Source organism: Lissotriton vulgaris, chromosome 11 (assembly GCF_964263255.1).
Source record: "Lissotriton vulgaris chromosome 11, aLisVul1.2, whole genome shotgun sequence".
Lineage (NCBI taxonomy): Eukaryota > Metazoa > Chordata > Amphibia > Caudata > Salamandridae > Lissotriton > Lissotriton vulgaris.
In genome coordinates this window covers 910,167,381-910,181,580 of record NC_141699.1, presented here as the reverse complement: position 1 = coordinate 910,181,580, position 14,200 = coordinate 910,167,381, and the positions used below count along the sequence as shown (strand labels likewise).

Sequence of the window (14,200 nt, the reverse complement as noted above, 5' to 3'; positions counted from 1 at the left end):
TCTGTAAACTGATTGCATGTACTATAGGTACACTCCAGTTTGGTTACTGGGGTACCCTTGTGAGTCCTTATATATGGTACACTAGGTACCAAGGGCATAGGTACCCCAGAGGCCTACCAGGGATTGCAGCATGTATTATGCCACCCCTGGGAAGCCTTTCAAAATGACACCACAGGACTGCTACTGCAGCCTGGATAAGGTGGTGCATGCACCCCTTACTAAGATGTAGGTTATGTCTATCTACCTTAAATCACTGCGCATAGAAACCTATCAGTCACTCCTATGGCAGGCCTTAACAATCCTGAAGGCAGGGTGCTTGATTTCGTGTGAGAGGGTGCCCATGCATGAGCAGAACCCCTCAGCAGCTTTCGGAATCTATTCTCTGAGGCTGTTCTGTGATGCAGCCAGACCACACACTCTTAAGTGCATTATAACCTCGGAGTAAATGCTAACTTTGGAATGGCTGCATGTTGTGTTTGGTGTCAAACACTTTAGAATCCTACCCCCCCCCCACCCCGCCAGTCCTGGCGGCCGGGGTAGAATTCCACCCTGCTAGAGGGAGAGACATGTACACACTGGTCTACCCGGTAATATTTTAAAAGAGCCCTGGCATCACAAAATGGATGCTGCAGCCACAGACACGAGTCTGGCCTCCTACTGCTGACCGAAACTTTGGCAGGGGAGGCCTGGACAAGAGGTTTCCAGTCACAGGGAGGTGTAACCACCTCCCAGACATGCTTTAGTGTATTGGGGCTGGGTGGGTGCACTCCATGAGGGCTTTGAAAGTCTGCACTGGGGGCACATTTGCTGTCCCTGTGCATAGACCAGTTCAAACCGGTTGCAGGGGCTACCAGCCCCTGCTCTGGCACAAAACTGGGCAAAGGAAACGGCGTAGCAACCCTTCTTTCCAGACCCTCCCATAGGTGGGTCCCCAGAGTATGTCCAACCCCTTTCTTTAGTATAAGTAAGGAACCCCTGGCAACAGGACTTTAGATTACACCTGGGCAAAACTCTGAAACTGAATCCTGGAACTTCGACCCTCTACTAAAGACTAGAGGATGGAAGAATCTCCCTTAAGGTCAAGGAGTGACTCCCCTGCTTGGCAGGCACCAACAAAGCATTTGCCGGTCTGCATCTCCGAAGCTCCCGTCGGACTCCGAAGTAATTGCAGCCCAGGAAGAGTATTTCCAGACTTCTTAGAGGCCTACCCGAGTCCCCAGCAAAGCTGAGATCCGCAGCCCTCACGAGTGATGTGGAACCTGAACTCCTGGACACCGTGCACATTTGCTAGTGCATTGACTTTTTGACAACTCTTGAAGTTGTGCTTTGAGCTACTCGTAGTCCAAGCTCTAAGCACCATCTGCACCAAAGATTGTGGGCCTACACTCCATGAGTGTTCCGTGAGCCTGCTTCTTACATTTCAGCTTGAGGCTCCTTTGCTATCCCTGATCCGTCAACTGGTGGGTCCCTGTGAAGGCAACTCTGATTTTTCTTGGGCTTCCCAGGTTGCGCCAGACAAGCCCTGACTCTCCACCACGTGGTGAGTCCCTCAGACCTTGCTGGTCTGCACCAAAGCATTTCTTTGATTCCTGCATGGGTTGCTGTTGCCAAGGCTTGTTGGGTCCAATCCAGGGACCGACACCGCAGCACTCAACATCCTTTGTGGGACAGCTCGATTCCAGATCCTGGTTGTCGTCGACACCTCCTGGTCCTCGTGGCTGAAGAGTCAAGCTTCACCTTCTTCACTTGAAATCACCCGACATCGGTGGGCATTGGACTATCGTGCCCCTGGTCACTGGCAAGTGACCCAGACTCTGTCCCCTCTGCTTTCAGGTTCTTCTCATCTTCAATCCAGGCTTGGATCACTCCGGACACTTTTCTCTACAACGGCAGCAGCACTTTGCAGCAGATCACCATTGAAAACGACGATTCCCGACACCAAAAGACACCTATGCACCCGGCTTCCCTGGGTGAGGTAACTCGAGTACTCCGGTGCTCCCATGGGTGTTGACTCTAGAAACCCTTAAGTCTAAAGGGGTTTGCTCAAAGTCCTCTCCTAAGTGTCCTTTATCTTTAAATTGCCAACCGCGACTTTCCCCATAGAAGCTAACGGCGTCCCATGTCTGTGTTCTCACACTGCACGCGTCCTCCGTGGGTCACCTCTGTCACTACCTTGGGTGGTTCCTTGATGCCCCAGTAATTCTACAGGCTCTAGGCCTTGTGTCTAGTCAAGTCATGGTTCCTATACCACTTCCTTAATATATGGTTTGGTACGCCCCTAGGGCTCAACCTATATTGTGCTAATTTACTGTGTGCTATTAATTTTACTGTATGTACTTTTGCCTCTAGCCTCATAAAGAGACTAGTGGGATGTGTTTAGAATAAATACATATATTTTATATATATACCTGGTGTGGTTCTCCTTTCATTTGGTCATTCACGAGATTATAGACGTGTAAAACAAGCTGCTTTACATTCCTCCAAGACTTAGCCTGAAGGCAGCTCTCCACAGCTACCACTAGGATAGCTTTCTGTAAAGGTTGTCTTTAACCTACCATCAATAAGGGTCGTTTGGACTGGTGCAAGGTGCCCACTAGAATAGTGGACAGCATATGCCAGGCCAACTTCTCACAATGGCACCTTAAAATTCTAACATGGCCATCAAATTAAGATGCAGTGAAAAACACTTTGAAATTAACAAAGGACTTATCAAAATTAACTACTCAATTGCTTTAACACCTAGGGCTCAGTGAATCTACCTTCCAAACAAATTTTCTCCATAGTATAAAAGCATGCTGTTTCCTTCCACAAGCTACCGCCAACAGAAGGGAAGTGGAGACGTATATTGGAGGCTGAGGGCACAGCACAGGCTACACCGCTGCTTACCAATACTGCTTGAAGAACACACTCATGTGGTCCTGCAAACTGGAAGGCTAGTGCATGAAACACCCCTATAACCGCTAAATCCTACACTAATCCTATTACTGTCACGTCAACCATGCTCAGCACTCTTCTGGTGTGTCCTGGGCATCACTCCCTTGTGGACAGATCTGTTGATTTGCATGTGGATTGATTGTCAGCTGACCAAACACATAAAGTCTGCCACTTCAGCTGGCCTAAGGTCTTCCCTCACTTTGCACTTTATACCATGAGAATATATTGGTAAGACAGCGAAAGTAAGTGCCCAAATGTGTACTACTAACACACCTCCTTCTGGTTCCTCAGATTTACCACTCAATATCGCCCATCTTTTCTTTTTATGATGAAGAAGAGGAGGCTGATAAAATCTGAATAAGGCTGAGGAATAATTCCTTGATCACTCCCTTTCATAACATAGACAAAAGCTTCTACAGTAGGAAACAGATTTTCCCATTGTGAAATTGAAGCTATTCCTGAAAAGAAAGCTGAAAGGGTCTTGCAAAAAAACGACCAGCGATGGTGAAGGGACAATAATGCTTTACACTCTAGGATCCAAGTTGTGCCTGCGGAGCCATGATAAGTGCCATTCATCGGGTAAAGCTAGCATTTTAGAGAAAAGGCAAGTTGTGCATTAGCAGGCATGCCCAAGCAGGTAGAAGAGGTACAGACAGGCCATATAACGTTGTAAGTGGTTATCCATTCAGGGAAAGAGAAACTACCCGCCATAGAGAGTGTGTCGTATCATACCAGGGACGATGAGTGGCCACAGTTCCCAGTATGGAAAAGCACGTGGTCACTGAGAGAAATATAATGATACTATTGGGAAAGGAAGAGCACAAGAAGAGGGGTATGACACCAGGGTCAATTATGAATGTCAAGAACTGGCTCTGTAACAATAATGAGCTTTCAGTCCAGTGTGGGGAGCTCTGAACTGTCTATTCAATGCTGCCATTTTGCAAAAACAGACTAGAGATTCTATTTACAGTGATAAGAACCAAACTGCACAGTGGAACCTATCACAAATCAGAATGAGACACTTGTCAGATCTTGGGTCAATCAACAGACTACATCAGACTAACTAGCCAGTGGCTGATGTCCTAGATAAGTAGAATCAGTGACCATATGCAGGATCTTTTCTTGTATTGCTTCATTGACTTCTCTGCCCACACATGGAAGCCTAGGAAGCCCTGGATACCAGACCTAAAGAAGCTTTATTGCTATAATTTACCATGCTTCAGTGAGCTGCCATTGAAGAAGAGTTTCAGGCTGAGAGAGGAAATTACATGTAATGGACATTTGTATTTTTAATAGCTTTTCCAGCTAGAATGAGTATACTTACAAAATCGACTCATGATTAGAATAAAAAATACATGTACATTAAGACCTGTATTTGGATTTGTCATGATGGGCTAACAGAATGTTCAAAATCCCATCAGGGTGCCAAATATGGGGGGGTCCAGTGGCTGCAGGTGTGCAGAAGTTGGGGTCGGTAAAATATTCGTCTGAAAACCAGAATAGGTGAAATCTTCCTTCTCTTACCTCTTGCAGAGCAATATCAGCTGTTATCCAAAGTCTACAAGAAAAGCATTAGCCGCAGCCCAGCAAAGCCAAGGGCTGAAAAAAGTAATTACCTTAATGGTAACTGCATTAAGATAATTACATTGATGGGCCTCTGGCAGAGCTGAACCACAAACACATACACAGTTTTCACAGTGAGAACTGCACACACAGGGCCTAATTTATGAGGAGTTGGCATTGGGCAGCACCGCAAATCCTCTTGATGCGATGCCTTATACCAATGTGAAAGGGCATGAATGCCCCATATTTATGAAATATGGTGCATTATTGTCCCTACTCCCTGCGCTGGTGCACAATTTGCTGCCTACCGCCAACGTAGGCACCCTTGCACCTTGGTGCCAGTGTACCTCAGTTGTAGGCACGATTGTTTTTGTGCAGGAATGGAGCTTTCCTGCACAAACACAATCCGGAAAGACGTTTTCCTCTTTCAATGCGTGCTGCAGAATGCAGGGAAGGAGAAAAAAACTAGGAGAATTACAAAGATTTCTCCTCATTACTCCTGCTCCGGGGTGGCTTAAGGTTTTGGCACTGCATCAGGTTTACGTTATTCATGTAAATCTGAGGCAGCATCAAAATTCATGGGTGTTGCATGGGAAAACCGACTGACACGCCCATGGAGCGCCTCTATGACGCAGAGTAAGGCTGGCGCTCCTCTGACTTACTCCATATTTATGAGGCTATGCAAAGCCACACAGAGTGAATTTGCATGGCCTCATAGATATGATTGTGTCGGCGGAGCATGTTTAAGAGTGACGCTCTGGCGCCAAAACCTCTTACAATTAAGCCCCACAGTTCGTAGTTCTCACTTCCACAACCAAAAAACGCAATAACCGAGTGTGCTGAGCATTTTGCATCCTGTTTGCTTTTCTTTTAAGGTGTGGCAGACGGATTTTGATCTTGCAAAAATGACAACATTGCTACAGGATTTGAAAACATTTACAGTTGAATATATAACCCACCCACACACATACACACTACAAGGAGTATGTTGATAAATCAATTTCCATCATTTAAAATGCACCGGATTTATTCCTAAAGAGAACTGCACAGAATGATACATTTAGTGGTTATAAAGATATAATTAAGCCAAAAATGCCCATTCTTCATCTCATCTTGTGTAATTTGGAAAAATGGGAATATATTCAAATTTCAGTGACCCAAGATATCACCCAAGATGAATTAAGTGCATATGCTTCAGAGGGTAGCAAGATCAAAACATGCTGATGTGTTGTTTTTCATTGAAGTAGTTATAATGAGTTCAATATTTGAAGAATCCGGAGACCACCCTTCTAGCTTATAAAAATATGGGGCTCCTCAGGGAGATAGACATTTAATTTTTGCTACTATGTTATTTCCCCCAAAAAATATTTCTAATTATTGTTTGTCATATATTACAAGATTTTGGGAATTAGAATGTGAAGAGCAATGGCAAAATATTGGGAAATCTGGCAAATATTTAATTAACTAAAGCCTTTTAAAAATGCATGTCAGAATACAGGATAAATGTTACTTAATATATTTATTTTGTTGTGATTTAATGAAATGACATGCAACAGTGTGAACTGGTTGGAATTGTGAGATTTAAGGATTTATTTAGAGTTTGGTAGAGCAGGGGAACCACCATAAACCAATCCAACCACCTTACAAATATGTGGTTCCTCCATCTCATTTAGAGGTAGAGACACCATGGGTTTCCATAGGCAGTCTTGGCAGAGCACACCAGTGGAGGCACTTGACTTGAGAGAATATCTACCAGAGGGCCGCCACGTCACAGAGACTATTGTTTGCCTTATGTAGGCTAGGGCAACCACCACTAGATTTCTAATACGTACATGTACTACCATGATGTCAAGCGCACTCTTAACACTTTTAGGGACTGTCTTATGATTAAAAAAAGAATACAATAACAATAGCATGGTTATCTTACAGTAGAACATTTGAACATGCTGATTTAGATACTGATATGGTTTTCACTATGAATTATAAGAAACAGTGGCAGTGTTTATGAGTCTGATTTGAACATGGGTTAATGCAGTGGATCTTAACTTATGGACTGAGGATCCCTGGAGGTCCGCAAAGCCTGCTCAGGGGGTCCCCGGCTGTATTACCAAATTAAGTAACATTAAAATGAATACACGAATATTAATGAAGTACATACAAATAACGAAAGAAAACTTAAAATGGGAACTAAATTCAATATTTGAGCATTTGTTTGTGTATACTTGCTTTTGTATTTTTGTGTATTGTTTTGAAGTTGAAATCATAGAAATTTCTACGGTCGGGGGGTTCCCAGCTGCCAATAATGACTCAGGACCTGCTGCACTTTATGTTCTTTTGTAGCTTTTATGATGCTCCCCGGAGGTTCTTTTTAAAATCACTTTTGAAACTAAATATTTCCAAACCACGCCCGCCCTTTATTTTTTACAAATGTTAAAGCCTGAATGCATCCCCTTTGTGGTTGGTTTCTTGAAATGTTCATTGAAATACAGAAAATGTATGGAAAATTAACTTTTAATTGACAACTGTTTTTTTCCTTCTGTGCAATACAGTGCTGTGGCCCTATGGTCCTTTTAACCGGTTATTTAACTTATCTGTATGCTGGTATTTTCTTGTAATAATTGGATGGCCCATCCCACATTGTAATAATAATACTGTGTCTTTTAATAATTTTTATATACGGCAGTTAAATATTTTATTATGTATACAATGGGATTGTCGCTTAGAATGCCTAGGAATTAGATATGCCCTGTTTCTTTTTATGAGATCTGTAATCTTTTATGGTTTTCTATTTTTTAAAACCGAATAAAGTTTTGGAACTAGACTGAGTTAGGGGTCCCCAGATTCCAGTGATGATTCAGTGGGAGTCCACAGAAGTCAAAAGGTTTAAAACCGCTGGCCTATTGTCTTTGCGCGCGGAAGTGAAATAAGGTAAAATGATTCCGAATAAAATGGGGAACAAAGTATTCACGGTCTACGCAGCTATTATGACAGCAGTTTCTGTTCAGTGATTCCCAAGCCCAGATTATGTACTTGTAGTTAACCAGAAAAAAAAGTCTGGTAATAGCATTAATGGACATTGTTTGCACATCCCATCATTATTGGAAATTGGACTACCGGACGCGCTCTGGTAATACCTATACTATCCAGATATCATGTATCTCCCGGTAACTCTTCAAGATGTCTGTAGCAGCTTTCTAATTTCTAAGGAAGAGGCCTGAATCACCACTGGAAACAATGTTTCCCATCTGGGGAAATGGCAGACGGTAATGGCTTTACCTGATCAGGCCTCGCCGCCATGTTTACAGGACGAGCTCATACCCAGAACTTTCAAGTCTCATAACGAAAAATAAATGAACATTGAAAGGAAATCTTTAGCTTCAGGATAAGTGGACATGACATTGATGCTATATGACGCAATAACAGAGAGATGGGAGTAATTTAGATTTGTCTAGGGAGCAGCTGCAACACAGTACAACTGGGAGCGAGATGAAAAGAAAGATGAAAAGACACAGTAAAGGTAAAAAAAAAAAAAAACAAGACAGACAAACTGCACAGACAACCTGTTACTTGCAATCAACAGTCTGTGCTCACTTTATTGATGTGTTCTGAGGAACTTCAAAAGAGATGAGCCGTCCTCCCGAAGAGCTGTTGGAGCTGGCGTTTCCACAGGCAATATCTGCAGATATCTGAAAATAAGAAGGGACGGATATGTTAGGGCTTTTTTTTTTCCTCTCAAGCATTAGCAGAGTTTTCCTCTCATGTACTCCTGGCTTTGAAAGCAGCTTTCGGCAGGGAAAATGGGGTTCATAGACTTGCGAGTAAAAAAAAAAAAAAAAGACTTGCGAGTATTTTTTTCATTTCTCTGAGCTTCAACCTGACCTTTGTGGCGAACAGATTTCTAATGGAGTCCAACATCACTTTAATTAGTTTGCTAAGTGTACCTATCCTGATCTCTGAACACAAACGCCCTTATTGAGAAATTTTCAGAGTGGAGAGGACTTTTGTCAACAAAGGGTAACTGTACTCTGTGCCCCCACCGTCCAGAACCCGAGTGGCAATATGGAGACCTTAGCAGGGTATACCAGGGGGAAGGTAGTGAGCCTGTGGACCGAATAACGGCCTTAATGAATCATAAATAAACAACTGTTTGTACTGACAAGTGGAACTGCCAGTGTACTCTTTCATTTGTCTATACAAATCAAATAAAATGGTTTCCTAAAATAATGCTCAGGAAATACGTGGTATTGCCACGATTCGATAATTGTATTACCACTTATCACATGATCTCTGCAAACTTAGCTGTACATGGGGAATAACAAGCTCGAACGGTACTTCAACAGGTTTTGCTATTCGGCAGTTTTACCAGGCTGTGAAATTGCATTGCCCTAGTTTCAAATAAGTACACCCACATAATTTTGAAAATAGAAAAATTGTATGAAGTGCATGAAAAGAGGCTCATTACAAAAATTAAATACAACAGATACACATACATATAAATGATTACCACCTTTCTGACATTCTCCAAAAGAGGCAAGAGAGGCTGAATTACCTAATTTGTACCATTATCAGCACTCTGTTTTTAGATCGAGCCTTGGCAGCACATGCGCCACTCTGCAAGGCATGCTGTATTCGAGTATGGACTGTTAACCCATTTTTTTCATTGACTTGTGTCTTTGTCCTTTGTAAATGCTGGCTTCTGATTCGTTATTAGGCTTGTTAGTCCCTCCTTATCACCGCCTTGTCTTCATTTGTAACCTCCCATGAGGACTAGCCCTTTTACTTCTGTTGTTACACAGTATGTCTTATTTAGTCTATGAGCACTATGGGACAGATGTATCAAGCGTGATCCCATTCGCAAACGGGCCGATTTGCACAATCGGACAGTTTGCGAACGGGAAAAAGCCTTTTGCGATGTATCATCCCAAAAGGCACCAACAAAATAGGTAATCAAAATGTTTGTGATTACCTATTTTGCGAATGCATTTAGAGAATCACAATTTGCGATTCCTTAAATGCAATGCAGTAAGCAAGGAAAAATTGCAATCTAGCTTTAAGGAATCGCAAACTACCACCAAAGGTTGCAAATTCCTTTAAAAATGCACTTTTAAGCATTTTTCTAAGTAGCATGTGGTGCACATACATGCCCTTAGGGCATATATGTGCGCCACATGTGCACACATTCATGTTTCATGGGTGCAACAGGGTGTCCTTTTGGCACCCTTGCACCCTTGAAATTGCATGCGCAATTTGCGAGTACCTGTTTGGTACTCGCAAATTGCGAATGCAATCCCATTCACTCCTATGGGCCTCTAGGCACATAGGAATGAATGATAAGGTATTCCTTAATAGCAAATCGCAATTTGCGATTTGCTATTAAGGAATATGTAGGATTGTCATTTTCTTTTGCAAATCCTACATACATTGCATTTTGCGATTCTTAAATAGCATATCTGTAAAATTCGCTATTTAAGAATCTCAAAAGCTATTCTGGATACAGCTGATCCTATTTTTTTTAATGAGTTTCTCCTACTGCAGGCACGACATGCTTTCCTGCAACATTCAGTGCGCCATGCGCGCTTTCACTTTACAAGCAGCACGGGTCAAAGGCGGAGGTTTCTTTGAAATGAACTAGGTCTCGCATTTACAAGCGTTTGAGCTATTGGCATTGTAAATTACAATGCCTTTTATTTATGTTTTAATTACCAAAACAGATAAATAAGAGGCATGGTCATTTACAATGCCAATAGCTTAAACTCTCGCAAATGTGATACCTATTGCATTGCAAATGCTTATTTCTAGTGCATGTCTGCAGTTTGTCAGGCCCCAGACTCTGCCATTAATTCCTGGAGCAGGCTGGTTATCTACACGTGGCCCAGGAAGGACAATGAAATGCAATCACTTGCTACATTTTAGATATTAATTTGTTACTAGGAGTTTTCTAACCAATGACAAAAGTAAGACAGCAGGGAGAATCTGCTTAGGAAAAGAGACAGCATAAAATTGACATGGATACAGCATCCCAGGTCCCATAACCTTTTTATGCAGCTTCACTTGCTCAGTTCTAAGTGATTTTGGGGTAGACTGATTCCACACGCCTAATGGTCGAATTTGCAGGAATAAGATATGATGCATTTTGCCCAGTAGATTAGAAAATAATAAATAAAAAGATGCGGTTCAAAGAGTGATTTCAAAATATAAACACATTTTTTAAATCATATTTAATAACAACATTTTAAGCATATGATTATGGTTCAGTCTAAAAAATTGTTAAGTCAAATTTCACATCATTCATAATAATGCAATCACCTTTTCCAAAATCTATGAGAGAACGCTCTTTCCAAGGTAGCTAGTATAGAAAGTCTGTTAACCCAAATATCAATGTTGGCATAGCTAATACTTTCTCACTTAACTAACATCATTTTTTGCCCGTCATTTCAGCCTTCTGAATCCTTGTTTTCGGAGGTGGACTTTGCGATACCACGACAGCCGAAATTTTATATAAAACAATTTTCAGTGAGATAGATTGATTTTCATGGAATGAGGTTGAGTCTTTCTATATCTGAATTCTAAAAAGGAACTGTTTTAGCACCAATTAATATAATGTGTTTATATATGCCTATTCATCTTTTGCATTTTAAGCATATCTGACCAGAATCTATCGCATTCTAAAACACACTTTTTGCTGATATTGAAAACCAGGTTTTAAGTTCTTTTCTGAAGGAGATGTGGTTCTGTGTAAGGCGGAGGTAAGTGGGGAGTGAGTTCCAGGTCTTGGCCGCCAAGTAGGAGAAGGATCTACCTCCCATTGTGGATCTTTGGATACGTGGAACTGCTGCAAGGCCTTGATTGGAGGATCTTAGTTGACGGGTGGGTGTGTAGAAGGATAGTCGAGTATTGAGGCATTCGGGCCCTAGTTTGTGGAGGGCCTTGTGTGCGTGGGTGAGGAGACGGAATGTTATTCTCTTGTTGACGGGAAGCCAGTGGAGGTCTTTCCGGTGGCTGGAAATGTGATCTTGGCGAGGGATGTCTAAAATGAGTCTCGCTGATGCGTTTTGGATGCGTTGGAGTTTTTTCTGTAATTTGGCAGTAATTCCGGCGTATAGGGTGTTTCCGTAGTCTAGTCGACTCGTGACTAGCGCTTGGGTGACAGTCTTTCTAGTCTCGGCGGGGATCCAGTGGAAGATTTTTTGAGCATACGAAGTACGTTGAAGCAGGAGGATGAGACGGCGTTGACTTGTTTGGTCATCGAGAGTGAGGAGTCTAGGATGAAGCCAAGGTTACGTGCGTGGTATGTGGGTATGGGTGCTGAGTCCAGATCCGAAGGCCACCATGAGTCGTCCCAGGCAGAGGGGGATGATCCTAGGATGAGCACTTCCATCTTGTCCGAGTTAAGCTTTAGGCGGCTGTTTTTCATCCATACAGCTACTTCTTTCATGCCTTCTTGAAGATTGGTTTTGGCAGTGTTGGGGTCTTTGGTGAGGGAAAGGATCAGATGGGTGTCGTCAGCGTAGGAGATGATGTTAAGGTTGTGTAGGTGCGCGATGGAAGCGAGAGGACTCATGTAAACGTTGAAGACGGTGGGACTGAGTGATGATCCTTGTGGTACACCGCAGATGACTTCGGTGGCTTCTGATTTGAATGGGGGAAGTCGGACTCTCTGAGTTCTCCCAGCTAGGAACGAAGTGATCCAGTCCAAGGCTTTTCCTTTTATGCTGATGTTGCCGAGGCGCTGTATGAGGGTGCTGTGACAGACTGTGTCGAAAGCGGCGGAGAGGTCGAGGAGAATGAGGGCCGCTGTTCCTCCGTTGTCCAGTAGTGTTCGGATGTCGTCTGTTGCTGCGATGAGGGCGGTTTCGGTGCTGTGTTTGGCTCGAAAGTCGGACTGTGAGGGATCGAGGGAGTTGTTGGATTCGAGGAAGGCGGCAAGTTGGTTATTGACGGCTTTCTCGATGACTTTGGCCGGGAATGGGAGGAGGGATATGGGGTGGTAGTTTTTAAGTTCAGAGGGGTCTGCTGTGGGTTTCTTCAGGAGGGCGCTGACTTCGGCATGTTTCAAGCTTTCTGGGAAGGTAGCCGAGTTGAAAGAGCAGTTGATGACATCACGGAGATGGGGTGCGATGATGGCATCTGCTTTGTTGAAGATGTGGTGGGGACATGGGTCGGTTGGCGCGCCGGAGTGGATGGAATTCATTAGGCGGATGGTGTCTTCCGTGGTGATTGGGTTCCAGGCGCTGAGGTTGTTAGAGGTCGGTTAAGGATCTGAGGGGGGTGGAAAGGATTGTTCGTTGGAATTGTTTTCGAAGCTGTTATGTATGTCGGCAATTTTGTTGTAGAAGAAGGAGGATAACGAATCGCAGAGGTCTTGGGAGGGAGTGATGTCGTTTTAGGCTGCGGTGGGGTTGGTGAATTCTTTGACGATGTTGAATAGTTCCTTGCTGTTATGGGCGTTGTTGTCGAGTCGAGTCTTGAATGCTGATTTCTTGGTGGATCGAATCAGCTGGTGGTGTTTGCCGGTGGCTGCCTTGAAAGTGGTCATGTTGTCGGTGGTTGGGTTTTTTCTCCATGTTTTCTCGAGAGTGCGGCATAGCTTCTTGGATTTCTTAAGGTCATCGTTGAACCAGGGGGCCTTTTTGCTGTCTTGTTTGGTGTGATGGTTTTTCAAGGGTGCTAATTCGTCAGCGCTGTGAGTGATCCATTGTTTGAATTTGATGGCAGCTTGGTTCGGGTCCGATGAGGGGGCGGGTGGGTCTTGGTTGAGCGATGTGAGCAGTTGGTCGGTGGTGATTTTGTTTCATTTTCTTCGGGGAATAGGTTGTGGGGGGTTGTGGGTCGAGGTGGTTTTGTAGCTGAAGTGAACACAACTGTGGTCCGTCCAATGGAGAGCTGTGGTATGATCGAAGGCGATGTATTTGCTGGAGGTGAAGATAGGGTCGAGCGTGTGTCCGGCTACATGGGTGGGAGTGTCGACAAGTTGTTTGAGGCCGAGATTGGCAAGGTTGTCCAGAAGGGTGGTGGTGTTGCTGTCGTTTTTCTTTTCCAGGTGGAAGTTGAGGTCTCCCAGTAGAATGTAGTTCACAGAGGCGAGGGCATGTGGACTGATGAAGTCAGTGATGTCTTCGCTGAATTGTTTACGGGTTCCTGGAGGCCTGTAGATGAGGGTGCCTCTGAGTGTGGTCCTAGGGTCGGTGTGGATCTGGAAGTGGAGGTGTTCGGCGGTTGTAAGGTTATCGTCGGAGCTGGTCGTGATTTTGATGGTGTTCTTATGGACGATGGCGATGCCTCCTCCAGTTTGAATGGATCGGTCTTTTCGGATGATCTTGTAGTTGTCCGGGATGGCTATGGCGATGTCGGGTGTTGATGATGCGTTCATCCATGTTTCAGTGAGGAAGGCAACGTCCGGTGATGTAGTGTCGAGTAGATCCCAGAGATTGGTTGTGTGTCTGTGACCGAGCTGGTGTTCAGCAGGATGCACTTCAGGTGGTTGGGGTCGGAGCTGTGTTTGGTGTTATTGGGGGTGGTATGGCTCTTGATGCTAGTAAACTTGCAGGAGTGGCAGGCGAAGGGGCCGTGGGTGAGTCCTGGGGCAGCTACGCAACATTGAGGTGTGCGTCCTGGGTTAAGGGCTAGGAGGGAGGCAGCGTCATACGTAATGCGGGTGGAGTGGGTTTTGCAAGGACCAGGGGGTCTGGCGCTGGGCGCGGTC

General features: G+C 44.1%; 1 protein-coding gene across 1 annotated transcript in view; it reads right to left on the bottom strand.

Moving 5' to 3' along the window:
- The window catches only part of DNER (delta/notch like EGF repeat containing), a 1,176,744-nt gene that overhangs the window by 706,870 nt on the left and 455,674 nt on the right, over nucleotides 1-14,200 (bottom strand). The window contains exon 3 of the mRNA XM_086942563.1: nucleotides 8,089-8,183. Within this exon, the coding sequence (XP_086798689.1) occupies nucleotides 8,089-8,183 (95 nt within the window). The remainder of the gene's footprint in view (nucleotides 1-8,088; nucleotides 8,184-14,200) is intronic.